The sequence below is a fragment of the Urocitellus parryii genome, chromosome 13 (genome assembly GCF_045843805.1).
Source record: "Urocitellus parryii isolate mUroPar1 chromosome 13, mUroPar1.hap1, whole genome shotgun sequence".
Lineage (NCBI taxonomy): Eukaryota > Metazoa > Chordata > Mammalia > Rodentia > Sciuridae > Urocitellus > Urocitellus parryii.
This window is the reverse complement of record NC_135543.1, coordinates 26,739,299-26,762,712: the sequence shown is the minus strand read 5'-3', so window position 1 is coordinate 26,762,712 and position 23,414 is coordinate 26,739,299. Positions and strand designations below refer to the sequence as shown.

The 23,414-nt window shown below is 48.3% G+C and overlaps 1 protein-coding gene across 3 annotated transcripts in view; it reads right to left on the bottom strand.

Annotated features, from left to right (window-relative positions):
* The window catches only part of Loxhd1 (lipoxygenase homology PLAT domains 1), a 137,767-nt gene extending 119,649 nt beyond the window's left edge, over positions 1-18,118 (bottom strand). For 2 of the 3 annotated variants that reach the window (XM_077792369.1, XM_026414511.2), the window contains exons 1-4: positions 17,986-18,118; positions 11,669-11,783; positions 4,726-4,806; positions 2,776-2,960 (exon numbers count right to left, since the gene is read on the bottom strand). In XM_077792369.1, the coding sequence (XP_077648495.1) occupies positions 2,776-2,960; positions 4,726-4,806; positions 11,669-11,783; positions 17,986-18,118 (514 nt within the window). The remainder of the gene's footprint in view (positions 1-2,775; positions 2,961-4,725; positions 4,807-11,668; positions 11,784-17,985) is intronic. The other variant, XM_026414512.2, reaches the window with a different exon arrangement.
* Positions 18,119-23,414: the final 5,296 nt, after the last annotated feature.

Here is a 23,414-nt window from a genome sequence, read left to right as displayed (position 1 = left end):
TCTGCTCTCACATGTAGGGCAAGCTCCCCCCTGCATGCCTCAAAACATGAGATGTGAGATCCATTAAAGAAATCTCCTAGAAACCTGATCAAGTCCTATCCCATCCACCCCAATAGCTACCTGCTGATGAGTTCGGAGGGTCAATCAGCAATCCTAGAACACCTGCAGGAATGAAACAAGTTTCCAGCTGATAACCAGACAGGACTTCAGCCATTGTCCTTGGGGTGAGGGAGGGGTGAAAGCCATCTACCAATCTTCCCTCCCTTAGACAATGTTGGGAGTTGGTGATACAGACCTGGGAAAAGTTCCCTTTCCTCTCCCCTCCTTCTGCCATTGCCCACATCCCATGTTTTGAAATATTCCACCTATCAAATTGCATGGATGAAGAACTAATTATCTTTCCTATTTTTATATCAAAGATCTCCAGTGGTGGCCAAATACCAAGTTAGTATAATTCCAGGTGAAAAAGAAATTGAGACATTTGTTTACCAAAACAGTCATATTAATATTTAAAGAATATTAATTAAGGAGTACTAATTCAAGAGCCCTTTTTCATTCTTTTTTCTGGAATCTAGCCTAATGTTCCACTGCTTACCAGGGTCCAAGAAATGACTCAGAGACTGGGTCAGCAGGGGTCCTGCTTCAAAAAGCAAGAAAACAACAATCTGGGCGACTCTTATGGAAAACCCGGGAACCAGTGAGCTCATTTCCCAATGGGGACTCTTTAGAAGCTTTTCTCTGACAGCGGAGCCCCAGACTTTTGTGTGACCAAAGCAGAAGGTAAGATGACAAACTAGAAGCGGGAAAAGTCAAGAGAGGGGAGACTAAGAGAACAGAAAAGGAAGTTGGCCAACAGGACAATTCGAAGGATTCATCGTGGTAAAGAGACTTGATCAAAAATTAAAGATGCTTAAGATGCTATGGGAGAACCTAGGAAATTCCACACCAACAGAAAAGACAAGCAAAGGACACACAATTCACGCACGCACACACACACACACACACACACACACACACCTTGCCTTAGAGTAACCATATTACTACCAACATTATGTTGGAAACCTCAAATATATACAATAAAATCTATCAAAAAAGAAAACGCAACAATTTTCCAATAAGCATATGAAAATATTCAGCCTCACCAGTAACCAAAGAGAGAACTTTGAAAACCCCCTTTTCCTCTCCAACTGGAACATTACACAGTACTATTAAATGTCGACCAGGCTGATGGACATGGGTTGCTTGCACAGTTGGTAGGACTGTGCACAGACACTCAGTTTCAAGGGCCACTTATCAAAATGCTCCTCAAAAACATCAACCATGAGCATTCTGTTCAACTTCGAAATTCCACTTTGGAAATTATCTTAAGGAAAGAATCATGAATCAGTGCAAAGATGCAGGTGTATAGTTTATAATAGAATTGTCTATCATCAAAAAAAATGTTCAGGGGGCAATGCAAAATACATTTCCAATGATAAGAAATTCAGTGAATACTCCAGAATACTGCACAGTCATTGTAAGTAGGAATGTTGAGTGATATTTAATGGCATAGAAATAAACATGCTGTAAAACAGAGGCTGTCATAGCTGCCCATTATTTCAAACTGCACATGCATAGAAAAGATTAGAAATGAATGCACAAAATGTCACTAGTGTTATTTTTCCAGGTGATAGAATTATGGATATTCTTTTCTAGACATTTGCATATGGCTATTTTCTGCAATGATAAAATTTGGCTTTGTAAAGAGAAAATATCAATATTTTTAAAGAATCAATAAAGTTGCAAATTATTATGATGAAGTTCAAGTGTTCAAGGTTGGGAGGTGACATATAAGAGGTAGACAGAAATTGAGAGCTGGAGCCCACTGGACAGGGTGTATGTTGATTTCTACCTGGCTGGCTGGCCAAGTAGAAATGTACCACACAGGTACATGTTGGAAGGCAGAATCCAACCAGCCTGGTCACCGTCCATGTTCTGCTGAGTGGCTATGGAGAAGTGGCTTCTCTTCCCTAGCCTCCAAACCCTTTTCCCCTCTGATGACCCATGAATGTATGACAGCAGGATATTATAATATAGCACCTTACATAATCCTCTCCTTTTTGGAAAGGCAAATATGTTCAGTGATGGGGTCAGATCAGGTCAGGACTTTAGAGGACAAAAGAGTGGAAAATAAGAACATGAGATACAGTGTATGTGAGTGTGTGTGTGAGTGTATGTGTGTGTGTGTATGTGTGTTTCTATGCTTTGTTCTCTTTATTCCTATAGAACAAGATGACTGAATATGACTGAATTTTAAGCCAGAGATGTCACTGGAAATAAGTTAGTTTATTCCTCATTAAAATCAGGAGGAGCCAGAGGTTAGCATGATGGGATTTGGAAGCTCCAAATTCTGATTCTCATCCACAAGGCCCTGGCTATAATTTGTGTTTCTTCCACATCATAAAAAATGGAAGAGAATAGGAAGATAGGGAAAGCTGCCTTGATCTCAGAGGGCCTCTTGACAGACACCGGGTATTGAGAACACCCGGTTGCCCTCAGGATCAAACCCATCCCTCCATCTTGCCTCCAGTTCCTCTTCCCTTCCTACTTTCTTGATGCCCTGAGCCGGTTAGCTTACTTGTGGGAAAGCCACAGAAAGAGACATAGCTTCACTGGGCCCTAGCCAACAGGAAGACCCTGGAAGGGTGGCAAGGGGAGGTGGAACTGCCCAGACCAAGACAGGGGGAGCCCAGTCCAGGCAGGGAGGGATGGTGGCAGGCCAGCCTGGCCACTAACCTCTGGGCATGTCCATGGGGTCGAAGCTGGCCAGAAGGTCACGGCACCACTGACGGTCACCTTCCACCTTGCTCAGCCAATTGTTGCAGTTGAAGTAGTAACGGAGATGAGGTCTCTTCATGTCGGTCACAATCACACGGTCCAGGTACCAGCTGGCGTTCAAGCCTGTGTTGTCATGCTCGATCCTGGGATGGAAGCCAACACTTTCACTGGCAGAACCAAGATGAACCCCTCCCCTCCATAGTGGAATACCCAACGTGTCCTCCAAAGAAAGGTTCCACCATTTTCTTTTATTGTTACTTTACAACAGTTTCCTGCTCTGTGTAAGGAGGTACTTTGCAAGGTCATTGTCCCTGGGGTTCAGGGAGTCTCACTTTGTGGCTCTCAGACACCCACAACTAGCAGACGCTATCCTTAGCCCCACAAATCAGGGGAATCCCCCATAGCCACTGAACAATGTTGCCCCATAGAAATATAATATGAGCCACAGCTGTAATTTTAGATTTTTCTAGTAGCCACATTAAAAAAATACAAAGAAACATACAGAACGAATTTTAAGAATATGTGTATTTAATTCCACTTACTTTAACATGTAATCATGTCAAAATTTATTAACAGTATACTTTACATTCTTTGTTTTGTGCTAAATCTTCGAAAAATCTGTTGTATGTTTTATACATATAAAACATCCTAATTTGGACCAGCCACATTTCATGTGTGCAATAACTACATATGTCGAGAAGCTGCTGTTTGGGGGCAGCATAGATTCAGATTCTTCAAAATTTGTGCCCTCAAGATCTCCCACTTCCTATAGCCATCTTTGTCTAATCTCTTCCCTAAAACATGGCTCCTGGACAAGCTCACTTGACATGAGACATCTCATCCTGCCCATCACAGTGAGGATTTATATGGACAGGTGTTAGCAGAGCAACCTCAACCCAGTAGAGCACACGACTTAACACACAGGCGACAGGCGCAACGTGTCAGGACCTTCCTTTCCAGGAATACATGTATGTGCCTGGCATAGAGCCTGGCACCTGGAGGAACCTCAGCTGGTGGCTTCCTTAACCCACACATCAAAGTCCCTTCCCAACCCTCCCCTCTGAGAGTCTTTTTCCTGCTTATAACCCCTCCCAAGAACCCAGGGCTCCTGTGCCCCTTAATTTCCCAGAGCCAGTTCATGCTCCTAACTTTTCTAGCAGGAGGAAGAAAACTCAGGACTAAATTGAGGCCATATTTGACCCCTGTCCAGGCCCTAGTCTGAGTGCCATCAGACCACAGATGACCTTAACGTTCTGACAAAAGAGCACAAACGTGAAGGGAATTGGTGAGCAGGGACTGGGAGGGGAAAAGGTGAGAGAAACTCCCGCTCTGTAACGAGGTGGTGGATGAGCCCTCCTCGTTCAGGACGCTCCCCCGAGAGGACACCTCGGGGAGCTCTCTGTCCAAGGCATCTTGCAAAAGGAGACCCTCTGAAATCTTACTGCTTGTAGTTATTATCCTAATGCTAACTCGTGGAGTCCTAGGGTCATTGCAGGTGAGGCACCACTATTATAAAGGAAGAGCCTGAGGTTTGAAAAGGTGAATTGCCCAAACTCCTATAGCTAATAAATAGCAGAGCAGACGCTTAAACCTAGGCCATCTGGACTCAGCCTTGCTCCTAACCACTGTGCCACGGTGTTTCTCAGAGCCCATGTCCCAAGTTTGTGAAAATTTGTCTCCAATAATCTTAACCCAAGAAATGAGTCTCTAACAGGGATTTAGGTCACTGTGAGTCAGGATGGGAAAGAAATAATTTGGGCCTTTGGTAATCCCTCAAAAAGTACCTGGAGAGTATCCATACCCAGAAAGAATCAACAGTGAAGTCGATTCCTTATCGCTTGCCTTCATCAGCATTGCCCGCACCCACCCCACCCCCCCCCCCCGGCCCCGTCAGGGCCAGCTCCTCACCTGATTTTATAGACGAGGCCCACGTTGTTGGTTCTCACCCGGAACACATCGACATTGGCTTTCTCAAAGGCAGACTCGCTCCTGCAATGAACATGTGCTCAGTTAGTGCAGATCAAGGCGTGGCTCGCAGGCTCAGGAGGAGAGCTGAGGGCTGGCATCCTCTTCTCCCTCCATCGGCCCACTCCCAGGGAGAGCTACGTTCAGCCAGATCCTGTCCTGAGCATCTGACACGATGGGAGAGGGTCGGGGCAAGGACAGTTAGTACCTTGCTCTCACACTCAGGGTCTTTGCCGCAAGTCACTAAAGCAACCACAGTGGGCCATATTAGCCCCACATTACAGACCAGTAAACTGCTAGTTGGTGGCAGAGCCAGGACCAGTATGTGGCTCCCCGAAGTCATGAAGCCATGCCTGCTGGTTGCTCTGGGCCAGGAGGCTGGAGGAGGAAGGAGCAATGGATGCCATGGTGCCCGTGGGTGTGCAGGCCACTCTGCCTCTCCCCTTGCTGACCTCGTCCTCTGTGGGAAGAGTTGCAATGGCAGCCCCAAGTGGATGCAGACTTGGGAGGTAACTGTGGTCCTGCCATTGCAACATGAAAGAGAACACTCCACCCCAAACCAGCAACCAGGGAAGTGGGGTGGTGAGGGAAATGCAGATCTGGCAGCTTCTAAAAGGTGCGAACAGAGAAGAGTACACCTGAGCCATTCGGCAACGCAGCGCCGCAGCAAGTCCAGGCTCTGGAGCGTCCTAAATCCAGCCAGCTTACACACCCAGGGCTGCAGCCGACTAGCATCAGAATCCACTGGTCCTGTCGACGACTGCTCTGTCCCCTATGCAGACCAGGATAGCCCCTCTTCCAGCAGCTCTGCCTGCCCTGCAGGTGAGTCCTTTAGGCCTGAGAAGATAGACCTCCCCCTGTGCTCCTGGCCAGGGCTTTTGGAATAAGCACATGGCCCAGGGGAAAAGAAAACAGCAGAAGACTTATGCCAACGTTATGGTGTGGATCTTCAGTGTCTCCCCAAAGCCCATGAGTTAAAAAACTTGGATCACAGCCCATGGTTCTCCTGGGAAGTGGTAGAAATTTTAAAGGGTGGGGCCTAGGACTGAGGGTACCACCCAGTTGGATAGCAGTCGCCTAGCATGGGCAAGATCCTGGGTTTAATCCCCAGCACTAAAAAAAAAGAAAAAAGAAAAAACAGAGGTCACTGGGATCATGCCCATGAAGGATATTGGAACCCAATGCCTTCCTGTCTTGTCTTCCTGTCTTTCTTCCCAGCTGCCGTAAAGTGAGCAGCTTCCTCAACCACTTACTCCTGCCATGGTGTGCTGCCCAAACCGATGGGACAACCAAGCCTGGAATGAGAACTCCAAATCTGTAAGCCAAAATAAAGTTTCTTCTTTTTAAGTTAATTTACCTCAGGTATTTGTTACAGCAATGAAAAACTAATAGCCTCTTCATTGGTTATCAATGTACTTCAAACTAAAGGGGGGGGGGTGCTTTGCCCCAATGCCACAAGGCTCAGGCTCAGAACAAGACTTCGTGGGTTCTACAGAACCCAGAAGCTGGGGTTCTGCAAACAGACCCACTTTGGCAAATAATTGCCCTGGGAGAAGTTTCCTTAAGAAGGGCATCAGGAGATGAGGGCCGACATCTCCTAAAGCAGAGCACAGTTCATGAAAACACAAACTCAGGCAGCCTTGTCGGGTGCAGTCTGGGTGCAGAGAAGGCAGGAGGAGAGTGGCAGAGCCTTCCGGGTTTGTTGGGTTGCAAAGGACCCTCTCAGGTGGGTCTCACCCCTGAGGAAGAGGGGAACTAAAGCTATGCTCAGCAAACAGTCCATACTCCACCGTCGCATAAGAAAGACGATGAATGTCATCTTTACAGCTTCAGCAAGAGCAAGGAAAATAAGAAGTCTCCTCCATGAAGAATGGAGGAGAATTTCCCAGGAGAATTTCTTCCTGGGAAAGGAAGCTTACCAGTCTGGTGCTTGGAAAGAAAATTAATCAAACCAGCACTCATGGTAATCTAGCTGGTGCGGGGATTTCTCACCAACAATACACCCAGGTTTGGGTTCAAAGTCACAGCGGCTATTAACTTGGAAAGCACACAGTCATCAATTGTATATGCTAGGATTTTGTGAATGAGAAATAAATAAATAAATGTTATTTTCTCTTTCAACACATAAGACAACTGATTTTTAGAATAAATAGACAAGAGCTTCTACATCAGATAAATCCCCCAAGAAATAATCACTCTAGGAAGCTATATGAAAGAATATTTTGCCATCTTTAAAAATTCTACTATAAAAGAATATTAATAAGACAAACACATGTATGATCCAGGCTTAAAAGAGAAAACAGGTTAAAATTGAACATATGAACATAATAATCAATAAAAACAGGAAACCACCTTCATTTAAAAACAACAGAATGGAAGGATTTTTACAAAAATATCATGTCTTGATATTCAGATTGCGTAAGAAGTGTTGAAAATTTGTTTTTGTCTCCAGTGTTTCCAAATTTCCCCAAAAGAACACTTTTTGCTTTTCTGATTATGAAATAAAGCACAACCCCATGATTGGGCACTGCCCTGCCCCACCCCATCCACAGGCTGCCAGGGAGGATTCTTTGGAAGGTTTGGGAATTGCTGGGCTTTGTCTTTTGAGACATGGAATTTGGGGAGCAGCTGTTGCCACTGAGTAGAGGCAGAGGAGGGCACCCCCCCCCCATTTTTAGGCAAAGATGAAGTGTGATTTAGAAATAAAGCAGCAGGTTTCAGGGGGCACCTCTGATGAAGGTTCTGGAAGGGATGCTGACAGCCACCTTCAGCCCAGGGGAACCCTGCACCCATGACATGCTCCAGTGTGCTTGTTAAATAATCACCCATGGTGCTTTACAGTGTGGGGGTGCCATGCAGAGGAAAGTAGGGTGACCAGGACAGGCAGAGCCTGAGGAAAAGAGAGCCCACCAGCCAAGTCCCAGGCCCACACTGGGGTATTTCAGGGTAGTACCAGACACAAAGCAAGCTTCCAGGGATGGCGGATGGAGTCCAACCTCTCTTTGGAAGTCAGGGAAGGCTTTCCCTGTGCCAGGGGGTCTCTCTCTTCAGAGAGAAAGGGCTGCAGAGACAGGCTCCACCCACTCCCTTCACTAAGGGAAGGCCTGGGACAATCCCAATCACTCTGGGATGCTCACTTTTGGTCAGTCAGAATGCAAATGCCTGTGGGTCTCAGAAAATGGAAAGGGGTAGATATAGCAAAGCAGAAGAGGGTCCCCGGGCAAAGGAAATATTAAAAATACAGACTCCTCATGTTTCCTGGAAGAATGAGCCTTACCTTGGATCCTGGTCCACCATCAAATACAGGCTGAGGCAGCACACAGCCCCTGTCCGTGCCACCTTGCAGCAGATCCCCCCACCACCACCCCCTGAGCCCTTACAGGTTGCACAGGTCATTTTAGCTACCCGTCAGGCAGAGCCATCAGGCTAAAATGCCAGGCACTCTCCGACACTCTCAGGTGGTGCGTTCTCAGCAGGACAACTGTGTTCCAGAAGATACATGAGATCCCATCCTTTTGCCATATCCTGATCACATGGACCAATGTTGGGAGTGGTTCTGGGTAACAGAAGGAAACGGGGATAGGAGCTTCCTCCGAGAGAGGTTCTGTTGGCACTTCATGGAGGTTCACAAGTGAGGGAACCTCAGTAAACATGTCACATCCTTTGCTGACTAGGAGAGGGTCTGGTGTGTTCCAAGGAATTTGGACACGAGACCACAAATATGGAAAAGATCAGTCTTTTAACATCCGACATCAAAGTTCTTCTTGGAGTAGGAATCATTTTGTGTAGGGGAAAAAAATATTTTTGCTAAGCCATTTGGGGGTGAAAGATGAGGTGAGACACAGGAGAAAAAGCACAGGATTGGTCAGGAGTCAAGGGTGAGACAGAAGAGAGAGGAAGGGGTCCCAAGAGATGTGGCCAGGAGGCTGTGGAGAAAGAGGGCAAAAGAAATTCCAAGATGGCGGTGGAATTTTAGGAATAAGAGGTCTGGTATTCCGTGCTAAGCTGTTTGTGTGGGTTTGTGATGTGTGTCTCTAGCACTGTGAGCTATCAGTGAACTCTCTTACAAAAGTCCTGCATGTGTATGTGTGTGCGTGTGTGTGTGCGTGTGTATGTGTGTGCGTGTGTATGTGTGTGCGTGTGTATGTGTGTGCGTGTGTATGTGTGTGCGTGTGTATGTGTGTGCGTGTGCGTGTGCATGTGAAGGACAAGGGGCTGTTTTCCGGGTGACACAGTGAGTTTGGCTTGGGATGGGTTTGGGTATGGAAAAGAGGCAACAGCTGAGATGTGAGGAGATCATGAGACCCTGGGGACGGCAATGTCCCAAGCTAACTTCATCTGTAGCTCAGGTGAAGCCTTGCCTGCCATCTGCTTCCGTGTTGCACAGGCCTGCTGGGATCCCTCCCAGCTTCCATCTTGAACTCAAAGGGTCTTCGATAACAGGAACCATGTCTATGCAATTTCATCTGCAGACTTTTTCTAAATTCTTGCTGCAGCCAGACTCCAGCCTCCTCATCCCTCATTTATCTTGCTCCCTGTGGTCAGATGATCTTGGCCACTACCGTAAGTTGAGCAGCCACCTATCAACTTTCAAGCAAGACCTCCTTGAGACCGGCCTCCCTGCCCTTCCCATCTTGCCCCTCTCTCCCTGTCACCACGGCCCTGCATTTCCAGCTCCGGCCTCCTCCTTGCAGGCCTACCTTGTCTCTGCTGCCTGCATACTCCTGCAAGATGTTCCCCTCAGTCCAAAGGACCCTCTTTAGACCCCTCTCTTCTGAGTTCTTTTCACCACTGGATGCCTGCTCTGTCCCCTCCCTGTGAAGTTTATTGCAGCCATATGACACCTCAGCTTTACTGAGTTCTGACTACTCACAAAGGACTAAGATCCATGCTGGAAATCCAAGCAGCCCTTCCCATGGCCCTCGTCCTGCAGCTCTCCCCGCCTCCCCATGCAGCCCTCTACAGCCTCCCAGAGCCACAGCAGATCCTCCAGGTCACTGCTGCAGAGACCCCTAACCAGAGGCATTGGGATCCTGACCAGATGCATGCTCTTCTTCCCAACCTAGAGCCTAAAAATAACTGATCAAGGCAGAGACCCCCGCCCGCAGCCTTCTGGAGAATGCAGGCTGTCACGGGGTCTGTCGACTGCATCCTTGGGCAGCTTGGAGAAGCCAGCTGCCTGTGCCCCTCTGGCTCTGCCGGCTCACTCGAGCCTGCTCCCCTGTACTCTCTTCCCATGGAGAGGCAAGGCTGAAGCTCAGACTCCTGGAATGGGGGTCAGTGACAACCCTGCGCACCACTTTATAGAAGTCACTCTGGGCCCTTCCTGAGAAGATGTTTTAACAGAGGAAAAAATGCCAGGGGAGGAAATTGAGGATACTGGGTGCATGAAAGAAGGAAGGTGAGTCAGAGAAGGAGAAAAGGGTTAGGAAGGGGGGCTTCTGTCCTAGAGGCTTCTCCCTCTTGCAGAGCATTCTGGGAAGGCACATGGCAAAGAGGACGGGCATTTCATGTATTCCCTTTACCGTGCCCACATCACTGGAGGGAAAGACTTCCACGAGCACATCACAGGCAGTGAGAGCAGTGCAAGGAGGCGGGTACCCTGTTCTGCAGAAACGGACAAAACAGCACATTATGCCTGCCTCACCCCGGCCTCAGCCTCGCCACGGCCCAGCCAGGCCGCAGCCCGCAGTCAGGACAAGCACATGTCACGGGCCTGCTCAGCCCGCAAGGCACAGAGTCCAGAGTATCCTGGCCTGGGGTCCCCACCCCAGCCACCCCTAGACGCTCCAGGACATAAATCCAGAGATCACACCCAGAGCCCCAGGGACCCCTGAGGGGAGTCTCTTACACACCCCAGGGCCAGAGTCATGAGGTCAACTTAAATATTTACACCAAGACCACGGATCAAGGACCAGCTTCCCCTTCAAACACTCCATGACTCTGAGCCACTCTCTGCTGCTCTCTGGACCTCAGTTTCTCCATGATGGCTTAAGATCCATCAGTGGCTTCAAGTGTTTCTTAGCTATGGAAACTTCAGCTCAGGCAGAATCTAACCCAGTGAGCATAGGTAAGGCATCCCTACGTGGAGCTGCTCTAAGATAGGGGGCATGGTGCCCAGAAGCAACTGGTCAAGTTCCTATCTGCTCAGCACACAATGAAAACAGTAAACTAGACCCTCCCTGAGGACCCTGACCATCTCTGAAATTCTGTGATTCTGCTAATATGTGCTCAGGTTTTGCTGTGTGGGCCTCTGTGTATGCATGGGTGTGGGGTCAGGGAGGATGAAAGACAGAACAACAGTCCTTGCCTCAGAGGGCTATAATAGCATGCAAAAAAGTGTCCACAATGCACATGTACACATAAGCACACGCATGTGATCCATGTGACCGAGTGTGCATGACTGATGGGCAGGTTCAATGACAGGTCCCAATGAGCTTGGTGCAGAGCATATGAAGCTCAAGACTCCCTCACACAAATGAGCTTCCCACTGTCCCTGCCCCAACAGCTCTATGATGATATAGGAGGAAACCGAGGCCTTGGATACAATGAGATTTGGCCAAAGTTAGATGACTGCATAGTAAAGCTGGACCTGTACCCATGTTTCTTGGTCCTAAGTATTTATTCTCCCACATCAAGGCACAAATAATATGAATTCTTGGCAGATCCAAATTAGGCATTACTGTCCACAAAATCAAGAGAAGGGCTAAGGAAGACTGATGGGGTATCATTGGGAAAGTCCTGGCTGGTACATGACCCCTCATCACTTAACATGCCATGATCAGATATGCCTTCTCCCCAGAGCAGAAGGCCACCCCTGGGTTCCAGAAACTTCCTCAACCCACACTAATGCCCAAGAACTCGCCAAGGCCAACGTGGTACTCACTTGCTGGTGAGATGGAGCTTGGGAGAGAGCCCATTCTCTCCAAAAATTGTGATGAAGACATTGGCATCCGTCCCTGCACCACGAACGTCCCCCGTAGCTGTGACCACCTCATACACTGGAGGAGAAAAGAAGACAGATTGTAGGCTCAGGAGAGAACCCAGGATTCTGTATAAGCTTGGGGAAACCAGAACTCCTACCAGCCTCCAAGGGATGCCCCGGCACAATGGACTCTGGGAATCCTTCTACCCCGGATCTCCAAAAGCCTCTGAGCCTCAGACCCACACCAGCTCCTGCTGCAAGACCCAGACTTCACCTTTGATATCATACTTGTTTTGCAGATAAGGAATCTAAAAGCAGGAGACGAGTCCAGTCACAGCCTGCATAGTGTCAATACTAGATGGAGCCCAAGGCCTCTCAGGATTCTTCCAACACAGCACAATGAAGCCTCCCAGCCTTCTTCAGGGTCTGCAGCTGGCCCCTAATTTCCTCTTTGCCTTCTACATGATGCAGCCAGAGCCCACCCTCACCTCCCACAAACCACCTGGGCAGTGCCAGTTCAGGAGAAGCCACCCAGGGCCAAGTGTGCAAGCTTTGCAAATGGTCCCTCTTTGGCAGGGATACTGAGTTCCCTCTTTAGGGCCTCTTGAAGTTTATTTGATTTGCTATCAATTCCTCCCATTGCCAGGGAATGAGTACCATCAGAGCCTACCTGCTGGCTACGGAGAAAAGGAAAGACAGAGACTTGTGAATCGCTGCAGCCAGGTAAGCAAGCCAGATGACTAGGGATATTAGGTAGTTAGCAGAAGCATTGGCCAGGCTGCAGGACCGTGCATCCAACATACTTCCAGAATCGACTCCCAGAATCACAGCCCAGACCTGGCCTGGGGAGAGTAGCTGCTGCCAGCCACCCCAGAGCCATGTCACCTCTACCAAGTGGAAACAGCCAAATCACATCCCCATCAGTCTGCCCCTCCTATTCCAAAATAAATGCCAGGTTCTCAGCCTGTTCCATGAAAAGGTTCTCTTCTGAATCAGTCTTGGGCTGGAAGCTGCCATACATGCGTGCAGCAAGGGAGGCTGAGTTTGAGAAGCCAGCAAAATGTGGTGCCAGGTGTCCATCACATCATGGGAATATATTAACACCAATACTTAGTAGTTGTAGTCATAAACAATATTGCCTGACATCCTATTATGTGTCTAACCCTGAGCACTCGAGTATTGAAGCAAACCTATTATCATTCTTACTTTCTAGTCTTTCCAGAACTGGTCCCCCAACCAGCTGCTGAGTATATCTGAGGTGCCCCAACGAGGTCCAGCTTATGGGGAGGAAATTTGGGGATTAGACATTCAAACCTATCTATTCAGAGTCCATTCCTCTTAGGCGGTTTGTCCCAGGTGCTGATGGCAAAGTTGGGGGCTGAGGGTTGAGGGATCTGAACACCTTCATGCAGCTGGTGTGTGCTCTAGGCCTGCAGCAGCTGCATGACAGGTGCTGCTCACACCATGGCAATCCACAGTTTGTGTGAGCTGCTGCTAAGTACCCCATTGCCATGCCACAGAGATCTGGGGGTGGCCATTGCTGGCTCCTCCACTTAGAAGCAGGGTTATCCTCAACAAGTTCCAACCTCCCAATAATACCTGGTCCTCAGACTGTTCTGGGGATTATGTATGTATGTCAAGACTCTGGCACATAGAAGATACTCGATTAGCCTTTCTTTTTTTTTTTTTAACTATTGTTGTTTATGCAGAGAAGTTGGTTTGAGCTCCAGGAGCCAACAGCTGGTTCCTTTGGCAGTCAGGATGGTGGCTGAACTAACATGCATGCAAATGATGTACCTACATTCCAGAAGTCCTCAAGGAGCACCTTTGTCCCCCCAGGCCTGTGATGACCAGCAGCAGTGTTTGGGGGCAAGGGGACCTTCTGATGCTCCTGGTTCTGATGATACCCCATCAAAGCACTGAGGTGGGGCAGAAGCGGTGTGTGTGTGTGTGTGGCTCCCTGTCACTCATGATAACCAGAGCCTGCATTCTTAATAGCCTGCAACCATAGAGGAGCTGGATCTGCAAACCACCCCTGACCCTGCAGGCTCTGGGGCCTGAAGTGTTGTCTGCATGGTTTGCACATGTGTCAGGGCATGTCCAAACAAAGCATTCACAGATGGACCAGCCTGATAGAAATTCTAGAATCATATGAGAGAAGAAGAGCCCCAGGGATGACTGATTTGGAGAAAAGTCTGGGGAACAGAAGAGGGATGAGGAAACTACCTCAACAGCTAACACAGGGGTACACAGTCACTACTTATACAGGACACCAGCCATAAACAAACTGACCCACTGGACATCACTTTAATTAAGACCACGAAGAGAAGGAAAATGCGAGCCACCAACTAGGAGGTAACATTTGAAACGCATATGCCAACAAAGGATTCCTGCCCAGAAGACATAAAGAATTTACATAAATAGACAAGAAAATAGAGACCACATAATTTTTTTTAAAAAAATGTAGATGTTGATGAGCCTTTATTTTTTATTCATTTATTTATATGTGGTACTTAGAATCAAATCCAGTGCCTCACACATGCTAGGCAAGTGCTCTACCACTAAGCCCCAGTCCCAGCCCCAAAAGACCACATAATTTTTAAATGTGCAACAATTTCTTTAAAAGATGATCATGCACTTACCATAAGATCTAAAAAATCCACTTTTAGACATTAACCAAAGAGAGATAAAAACACGTCTACACAAAGCTCTATGAATTCAGCCTCCACAGTGGCCTTATCCCTGATGGACCCAAACTGCAACCTAAATGTCCATCCACAGGTGAATGGATGAACAAACCACAGTGTGAATGCATGGACACTGCCATGCACGGTGGAAGAAAATCAAGCACATTACACTGAACTGAAGTCAGACCAAAATACTACATTCTTTCCAAGGCTGTTTACGCGAAACTCTATAAAAGATTAATCTATTTGTAAGTAAATTGTACTTCAATAAAGTTGAAAAGTGGACAAAAGACAAACAGACATGTCACCAAAGAGGACATCCCAATGGCCAACAAATGTAGGGAAACATGATCACAGCAACCTGGGAGGCTGATGCAGGAGGATTGGAAGTTCAAAGCCAGCCTCAGCAACTTAGCAAGGCCCCGTGTGACTCAGCGAGACACTGTTTCAAAATAAAACAGAAAAAGGGCTGGGGATGTGGCTCAGTGGTAAAGCATCCTTGGATTCAATATTCAGTACCAAAACAAAAAAAAAATCACAGGGAAACATGCTCAGCACCATTATTAATCAGGGAAAAGCAAATTAAATTACAATAATATACCACCATATGCCCACCAGAATGGCTAAAATTAAGACTGACAACATCATGTATTGGCAAGAACGTGGAGCTACTGTCACCCTCAGACAGGGAGGTGGGTGTGTGCGTCTACACGAGCACCCAGTAGGTAAACATATGCTCGCCCTGTGACCCAGAAGTTCCACTTCCAGTTACAAATCCAAGAGAAATGAGTGCGTGTGTCCATCAAAGATGGGAACAAGATTTGTAACAGCTTTACTCATAAGAGCAAAATAACTGGAAATAGCCCAAGTGTCCATCAACAAGACAATTGTAAATAAATAGCGATGTATTTATAAAATACAATCGGTCCCACCAACCAACTACATTGATATGTCACAACAGGGATGAATCTCTTGGATGTAATGTTGAACGCAAGAGAAGATAGATGCAGAAAAGTATACATCATATGATCCCATTTATATGAAGTTTAAGAACAGAAAAAAAAAACAATCTATGAGGATAGATTCTGGAGAGTTGTTAGCTCTGGGAAGGGGTATGAAGGACTTGGTGGGGGCTGGGAGTGTTCTGATCTGAACAGTGGTTACACAGCCCATGCATTGCAAAATTAATCGCTCTGTATCTTCATGATTTTTTTTTTGCACTATGTATACATTCGTCCTCAATTTAAAAATGCAATTTAAAAAATCTAATTCAGAGAGCCAAAGAAGAATCTTGTGGAAGTCAGATATCTTGTGGAAAACACAGAATTCTATTTGGCTCTAGAGGGAAGGACCCTAACTACTAAAGCCCCCAGGCCAGCACCCAGGACCGTCAAGGGTATCACACTGCTCTTAGCAGTAGCCCAGCACGTAGGAAGGGCTCTGCAAATAATCGCCTGGATGAATGATTACGTGGAGTAAAAAATGAACGATTGCAATAATCAATGGAATGAAGAAGGAGGACAACAGAACGAAGCTGACCAGTGTTGGATCCCAATGCTACTATTAATGGCCTTGTGAGGGCTGCTGAATTTCTTACTAAGACTCAACTTTCTCATCTCTGAAGTGGGGATAATATTTTCCTCTAAATATTGTGGTAAAGATTCAATTAAATAAAACAAGGTGTTCAGTGTTCATACTCATTGACCAGGCACTTTCCTCCCTTGGGAATTTATTTTACAGACTCTCATAGTTGAATGAAAAGATATTGCCACTATCTATCACATCACCATCACTGTCACCATCACCATCACTGTCACCATCACCATCACCAATGTCATCCCCGTCACCAACACTGCTACCATTTTCATTAGCAACAACCTAATGCCTTGGGAAATTGCATCTAGAGAGATGCTGATTGACCCATTTGGGATGCAGGACAGGAGATGCCCCAAGGGCTGCGTAGGATGGCCTCTGAGGTCCCTTCAACTCTCAGGTTCTGGTATAAGTCACTGTTTTCCCATCCCGGACCTGTCTCAGGCAGAAGGCTCAGCCTGCCCTCCGAGCATTGAGGGAGCCATGCTCCTCCCCGGCTGACAGTGAACAGTGTAGGCAAAACAGAGAAGAAACACCTGGGCCTCTCTCCTTGCCCTTCCTTCTTATCACACACATCAGGACTCCATTTAAAACTAGATCCCAAAGCTCACAGGGAGAACTGTCCTTCTAATCCAGATCAGCTGGAGCTCAGCATATAATTACCAGTAGCATCAACCACATTTTCCCCCAGGACTCTGCAGCAGATCAGAGAGTTCATGGGTCTCTTAGAAATATCAGTGTGGCACCCACTCCAGCTTGATCTTCTCCAACTGGTTTACCACAATCAGAATTGACAGGTTGTCCAATTTTAGCAGCCAGATCAGCTAGATTCAAATCCTAACTCTGATCAGCTGTGTGATCTTGGGAAAGTGACTTAACCTCTCTATGCCTCAGGATCCTGACTTTAATGACCCAACCCACCTCAGTGCATCATTAGGAGAATGAAATGGGTTCGGATGCGTGACATGTTTAGCACAGTGCCTAGTGCACAGTGCAGTACTCTATTCAGCAGCGCCGAGACACGAGAGAAGGACTCACCTTGAGAAGGGATATTTGAAGTTCTTGTCCTCTGTCCCACTTGTGACTCTGCTCAGGTCACTAGTGTCTCAGAGCCTCAGTCCTCAACCTGTTAAATGGGACTATCACACCTGCCTTCACTGTTCTCAGGGATCCCGAGAATCCGATATGAGAATGGATGTCAAAGGGCTTCAAGACAGAGACCATGTGGGCGCAGCGAGGCAACAGAGCCACAAACAGAGCCGACGGGTGCTGTCTGAGAGGAATCAGGTGCATGGGAGCTGAGGGTGCCTGTCCTGTGGTGATGCTACTCCAAGCCGGTTCCCACACTAGCCCAGCAGAGCAGAGCACGTGTCCTGGGAGGTGGCCGAGCCCCACTTGTTCTAGACCCTTCTTTCTTCTACAACCCCAGAAGACACCCAGGGCACCTCCCTGCTGGAGCCACAGCTAAGGCCACCTTCTCTGAGTTGGTTCTGGGTATGGACCACTAAAGTCAGAGCAGGACCCCACGGTCATGGAGTTCAGGGCGGCTGTGGCTAAAGCCCAGTACTGGACTTCCATGTAACTATGGAACCATGAAGAAAGGGACATAACCAGGGAACTCCACCTCTCCTGGGCCATGGCGGGCAGCAGCCGCCACCCCACACTGATCGTGGAATAAGGGGTCAGGCTTTCTCCCCAAGTTGTCCCTCTATGGCCCCAGCCATTCCATGCACTCTGCCCCACACAGACCCACAGAGCATCCTGTGGACTCAGCCTGGAGCATTCCCGCGGGGTCTGTGGTCTAGTCTATTCCGTCCTGCTGGAACACTGCCTCGGGCATGTTTCTGACCTCTTGTACCATGGGGGCCCTGGCCTGGTGCCTCCTCCAAGGCGGTGTAGCTATCTGGGAGGACTAGGGGACTGGAACCCTGCAATCGCCCCGGAGAGCGAAGGCAGGTCCTGGAGAGCCGCGCCCACCCCCCGCCTTGCAGGACGCACCCCTGGCCTTGTAGTACTCGTGCTCCAGCTCCTCCGCGTCGTCCTCCGAGGCGTAGTTCCGCAGCTCCTCCTCGTACAGGCCCAGGAAATCGATGTCTTTTTTTCTCTTCTTCTTCTTCTTCTGGGGCATCATTGTGCTGGCTGTCCCTTCCTGGCCCGCCCAGGCTCACGTGCTCTTCACCTGTGGCCTGGATACCTGAGCAGCAGAGCCACCGTCCCTTGTGTGGCTTCACGGCTGCGTGGGCCAGTGACCCGTCTTCCCGAGGTCTTGTCTCAAAGCCCCTTTCTCTTCTCTGGCCCCTGAAACGATCTCAGTGCTTTCCTTGCTCTTCTTGTCCTTGTCCCCTCCCTCCACCAGCTCTCCTGCTTTGCACCTGCCCTAGGGATTCTCCGTGGGCCTCCTCACTTATTTATGCAGATGAGCCAGGCTGTCCTCTGCCTCCCTGCTCCTCCCCCGCCAGTCCCCACTTCACAGAGTCTCAGATGACATGTTGAGGGTGGCATCTGTTTTCTACCTGGTCTCCCTAGGGAGGGCCACCTGAGACCCCTCACTCCAGGGGCAAGCAGAGTCCTCCCCACTGACCCTTTCAGCCTCACAGGCCAGGAGGGCCCGGAACATCACCCTAGGGCCAGGGTCCTATTGAGGAGGACAGACCAGGAACAAGCCACACTCCCGGCTCCATTTCTCTTCATTATTCATGACCTCCGATCAGCTTACTCAGAACCCCGGTTCGTACTGGATCCTTGTTGTTTTTCTGTTTCCTTCTCCTCGAGACTGCTGGCTTCAGAAAGTGGCCCTTCTACAGAGGAGACCAACTGCACCTCACAAGCTCTTATCCCACAAAGCAGCTATTGAGCCGTGAGTTAGTGACACTATGGGGCCAGAGCCCAGGACCCTGGGGAAGCCCGCTTAACCTCAGGGACCCTCAGCAGTGCTCAGACACCGGCCTCTGTCTTACCAAGAACGCTCAGTTTACCCATGTTAATCTCTGGACTTTTAGCAGCCCCTCCCCACCCCTGTCATCAAGAAGAGTTCCCTTGTGGTCACCAGACCCCTCTTTCTTGCTTATTGATCTTATTAAGGCACCTAAGACTTTATTACAATTCCTTACAATCCAAATCATAAGATTCATTTTGAAATGCAAGAAAATTTCAATTCACTTGAAATTCACTCCTGTGTCCTTGCAGCATGAGGTTGCTGGACAGAATGGAGCCCCTGTATAACCTCTTGGCTGTGTGACCTGGAAAAAGGCCACTGTTTTCCCATCCATAAAAGGGTCATAATGACCCTCTGGTGTTATTCAGCATTGGAAGAAAGCACTTCAGTATCAAAACCCTCCACAATACGCCAGGGGTTAACATACATCCCAGATGCCTGCACCAGATGGGATGTTTGTGTGGGTCTCTCCTGGTTGATATGTTGAATATGAGCGAATGACAGTTCCTATATCAGGTGATGGCATTAAGAGGCAGGCCATTGGGAGGTGATAAGGTCACAAGGGTGGAGCACTCTTGAGTGGGATTAGTGCCGTCTAGAAACATCTCATGTAATTCTGTACTCTAAGCCAAAGGAGCAACTATAAAGCAGCAATTTCAAAGGGAAGGAGAAACTTTCATGAATAGATGGAGGGACAGCTGACCAGCAGGTAGCACTCAATTCTCTCCAAGTCTGGGGCTGCTTTGTTCCTGTACTACTTGTTGGAGCCACCCAGATCCCCCACCAGCAGGGGAGTCTGATCACTGACCCCAAATATCCTCATCCAGGAAAACCAATCCCACCTCCTCCCCTACTTTGCTGAGGATCCACCCAGAACTTAGCTCCAAATCTATCAGAGGAACAGGACTAAAGTTTAATGGTGGGTGACGCGCGCCCCCTGCTGGCACCATGTGGTTTGACCTCAGGGACTTTGCGGATTACTAGGAAATGACTAGAAAATCACTTTGTATGATGATCTATTATGAGAAAAAGAATAATAAAATATTCACTTTTAATGAAGTATAATTCAGATAAAAATGTTTATTGGAGTTTTTTTAAAAAAATTGAAACGAATCTTTTTGAAGAATCCCCTGGCCTTTGAACACATGCATGAGAAAGTAGGTTCTGAGTCAGTGTATTGACAGGGACCTGGAACAGCTGGAACTCACAGCACTGTGGGAGTGGGTGATGGCCCAGGCACCTGGGGACAGAGAAGCACTGTCTTATGCAGCCAAACAAACACTCCTTGCACAATCCAGAAAGAAAGTCCACTCCTTGTCATTTGCCTAAGGGAGATGACAACGATCGGTATGTGAATGTTCACAGAAGCTTGATTCACAATAGCCTCAAACTGTAGACAACTCAAGTGCCCATCAACTGGTCATTGGGTAATCAAATCATGCATCCATCTATGCAGAGGAAGACTTTTCAGCAATATAATGGAAATAGGGAGACATGCTCTTACCTGGATGAATCTCAAAACATTATGCTGAAAGAAACCAGGCTGAAAAAAAAATGTACATGCTGGACAATTGCGTTTACATCCTCCAAAAGGTAAAACCAGAGGATCAGAAAACAGGCCAGGTGGACGGGGGCTGTAATCAGGAAGGAATGGACTGTCAGAGATCACAAGGAGGCTTTGAATGACCTCAGAAACAGGACACGGGCTCCACCTGTCTCTCTCAAATGTCCCACCTTCCCACATCCCCATGAACACCTATCTGTCCAGCCCATGATGCAGACCTGACCATTGGCCCAATCCTCATCCCAGGCCTTTTGACTAGCTGTGAAAATAGACCCAGATCCACCTCTCATCCCAGGCAGGTCCAAGGGCCAGATTTGAGGAAGCCTTGGTGTCACCATATTCTCCCTCTAGACCTAGAGTGAAGCCCTCAAGTGGGCAGCGTAAGAGTCCTCGTGGCCAAAGCTGACTCTTGGATTCCCAGAAGTTTACACACAGATAAAAACACAAAGGGCATGCGGGGTGATGACTGGGACCCAAACCTCTGATAGCAGGAAAGGTCTGTTAAATCCCACTGACTACTGCACGTGTGCATGCATGCACGCCCACACAGGCACACACGTGCAAAATGATCTTGTTGGCAGCTCCTCCTCCTTCAAGTATATTCTATTGCTCTTCACTTACATTCCAGTGCAACTGACTTTTATCAACCAAGATCCTGAATTGCAAGCAACAGAAGCCAACACTGGCCAAAGTTTTTTAAAAAGTTTTATTTAAATGTTAATAAGGGAGACCTTAGAATTTTCCTGAGTTCTAAGAACTACACTTAGAAGCTGCACCCTGGAAATGATGCTGGGAAATTGCATGTCTAGTGAGGACCCCACTGCCACCACAGCTGAGCCTGGAAGTGTAGCTTGTGTCCCTAAGCTCCCAGCATAAGCTGCTGCTACCAGAACCATGGCTGCTGCCTATCCCTGCTGGTGTCACCCTTTCCAGAATGGACTCCACTGCCTTCTGCCAATCAGCCTGAGACCTGCACGTTTGAATGGTTGAGCCTCTGTCATGTACGCATACCCTTGCTAGAAAGGAGGCTGGGAAAGGGAATATTTGGCATTTCCAATGCCTGGGTGGGGAGCTGATCTCTTCTCCGAGGACAAAAGGATTAGGATGCTGGGTTGCCAATAGAATAACAAATGTCCATGACATGAACAGAATCCTAGCTCCTCAAACAAATAGTAGAGGCGCTCTCTACCCTGACTCAACCTCCCTCTTCTGAAAGCCACCCTGGGTAAACAGACAAATGCCTATTTCCTAAGCACAACTGCTGCAAGCCTCAGTTTGCTTGGCTCTCAGAGCTTTTGCATGTATGTTTCTATCAGTCAGCTCTTGCTTTGTAACAATCAGCCACCCAAATCTGAGTGGCATAAGCATTAATTCTCGCTGTCTGGGACTGGGCTGGTGACTCATCTCTGCTGTCCTTGCCTGGTATCTCTACATCAAGGTATAGGACTGACTGGTCTTTGTAGGGACTGCTGTCCTCTGCACCCATTAAAGCTGGGCTGGGCTGAAGGAGCACTCCCCACAAACTCTGGCCCAGAGAAAACTCTTCTCATTCTGTGGTGGAAGTGCAAGGGGCATGGAATGGCAATCTTGACAGTGCAAGCACTTTAGAGGGCTTCACTTGCATCCCTTCTGCTAATATCTTTCCACCAAACAAAGCGACACCCAGGGCCAAGCCCATGGTTGCAGGGAGAGGAAGTGGGTCCTGCCTTTGTAGGAGGGTCTGGAGGATCACAAGGCTGCACGAGCACACTGTGAGGAGTGAAGAATGGGACAGTAATTCACTCTACCCCAATCTCATCCCCCAGATTGCTACTCCTTCCAGCTAAGTCCTGGGTACCTCCAGCGCCTGGCCCAGAAGGAGTGTGACTCTCAAGAATGAATGAGTGAGTGAACAACCTAAGAGTGAGAGGTTGGGAGTGGGTAAGGAACATGTAGAAACTGAAGAACCTGGGTGTATGGCCTGGCTGCTCCGCCTCCCACCCGTGGCTCCCTGCCTGCCCTGTGCCCTGAATTCTCACTCAAGGTAATCAGCTGGTCTGGGGTCTCAGATTGAGCCATCTCCTGTTCTGGGGGAGGAAGAGGATGCGGTGTCTGAGGTTGGTGGTCTTCCTGTTTCACTGAGATGCGAGTTCCCACTGTCACCTTGGGCAAACTCTGGCTAGCTCCAGCTGCCTGGAGTGTTGGGAAAGCAGGCCTTGACCACCTCTGTCTCCTCCAATCCATTCTGCTCAGGGATTTTATCTGAAAATCAATCAGATTGCACCAATCTGCAGCTTATGTGCTCCAGTGGCTTCCCGTGCCCTTAGAATAAAACCTGAGCCCCTCTAATCCTAACCCCTGCAGGCTCGCCCCACTCTCTCCACCCTCCAACCATACTAGCTCCCCCTGGCCCCATTTCCTCCAGTTGGACTCCTCTCCCCGAATGGCCTCACTGTCCTGAGCAAAAGCATACCTAGTCACCCTACCGTACACCTACTGAAGGGTGAACACCTCCCTCCTGGGTTTGGAGTCCCCGCCTCCCTCCTTTCTCACCAAGATTGCGCCTCCTGGTGGCCATCCTGTGCATCTCTCCCACCTCACAAGGGAGCAACCTCAGTCACTTCAGCCAGAATACTTTTCCAGCCAATTGATATCCATTCCCCAGTTGCCTCATTTCCTAGAAAACAAATGAGCTATTCCTTGGCCAGGTTTACAGGGTTCCCCTCCCCCAAACATGAGTGAAGCTCCTTCATTCCCTATAGATTTCAGCCAAAACCATCTGACTGGAGAGTTCCAGTGCCCAGTCCAAGACCAGGCCAATGGTCCTGCTCCTGACCCCTCCCACTTGCTCTTCCTTGGCCATTGCCTGTGGCTCATGGCTCTCAACTTCTGGACCCAGTACCTCAAACATGCTGTGCTCTGTATGATGGAGAACACCTTCATTTTTGC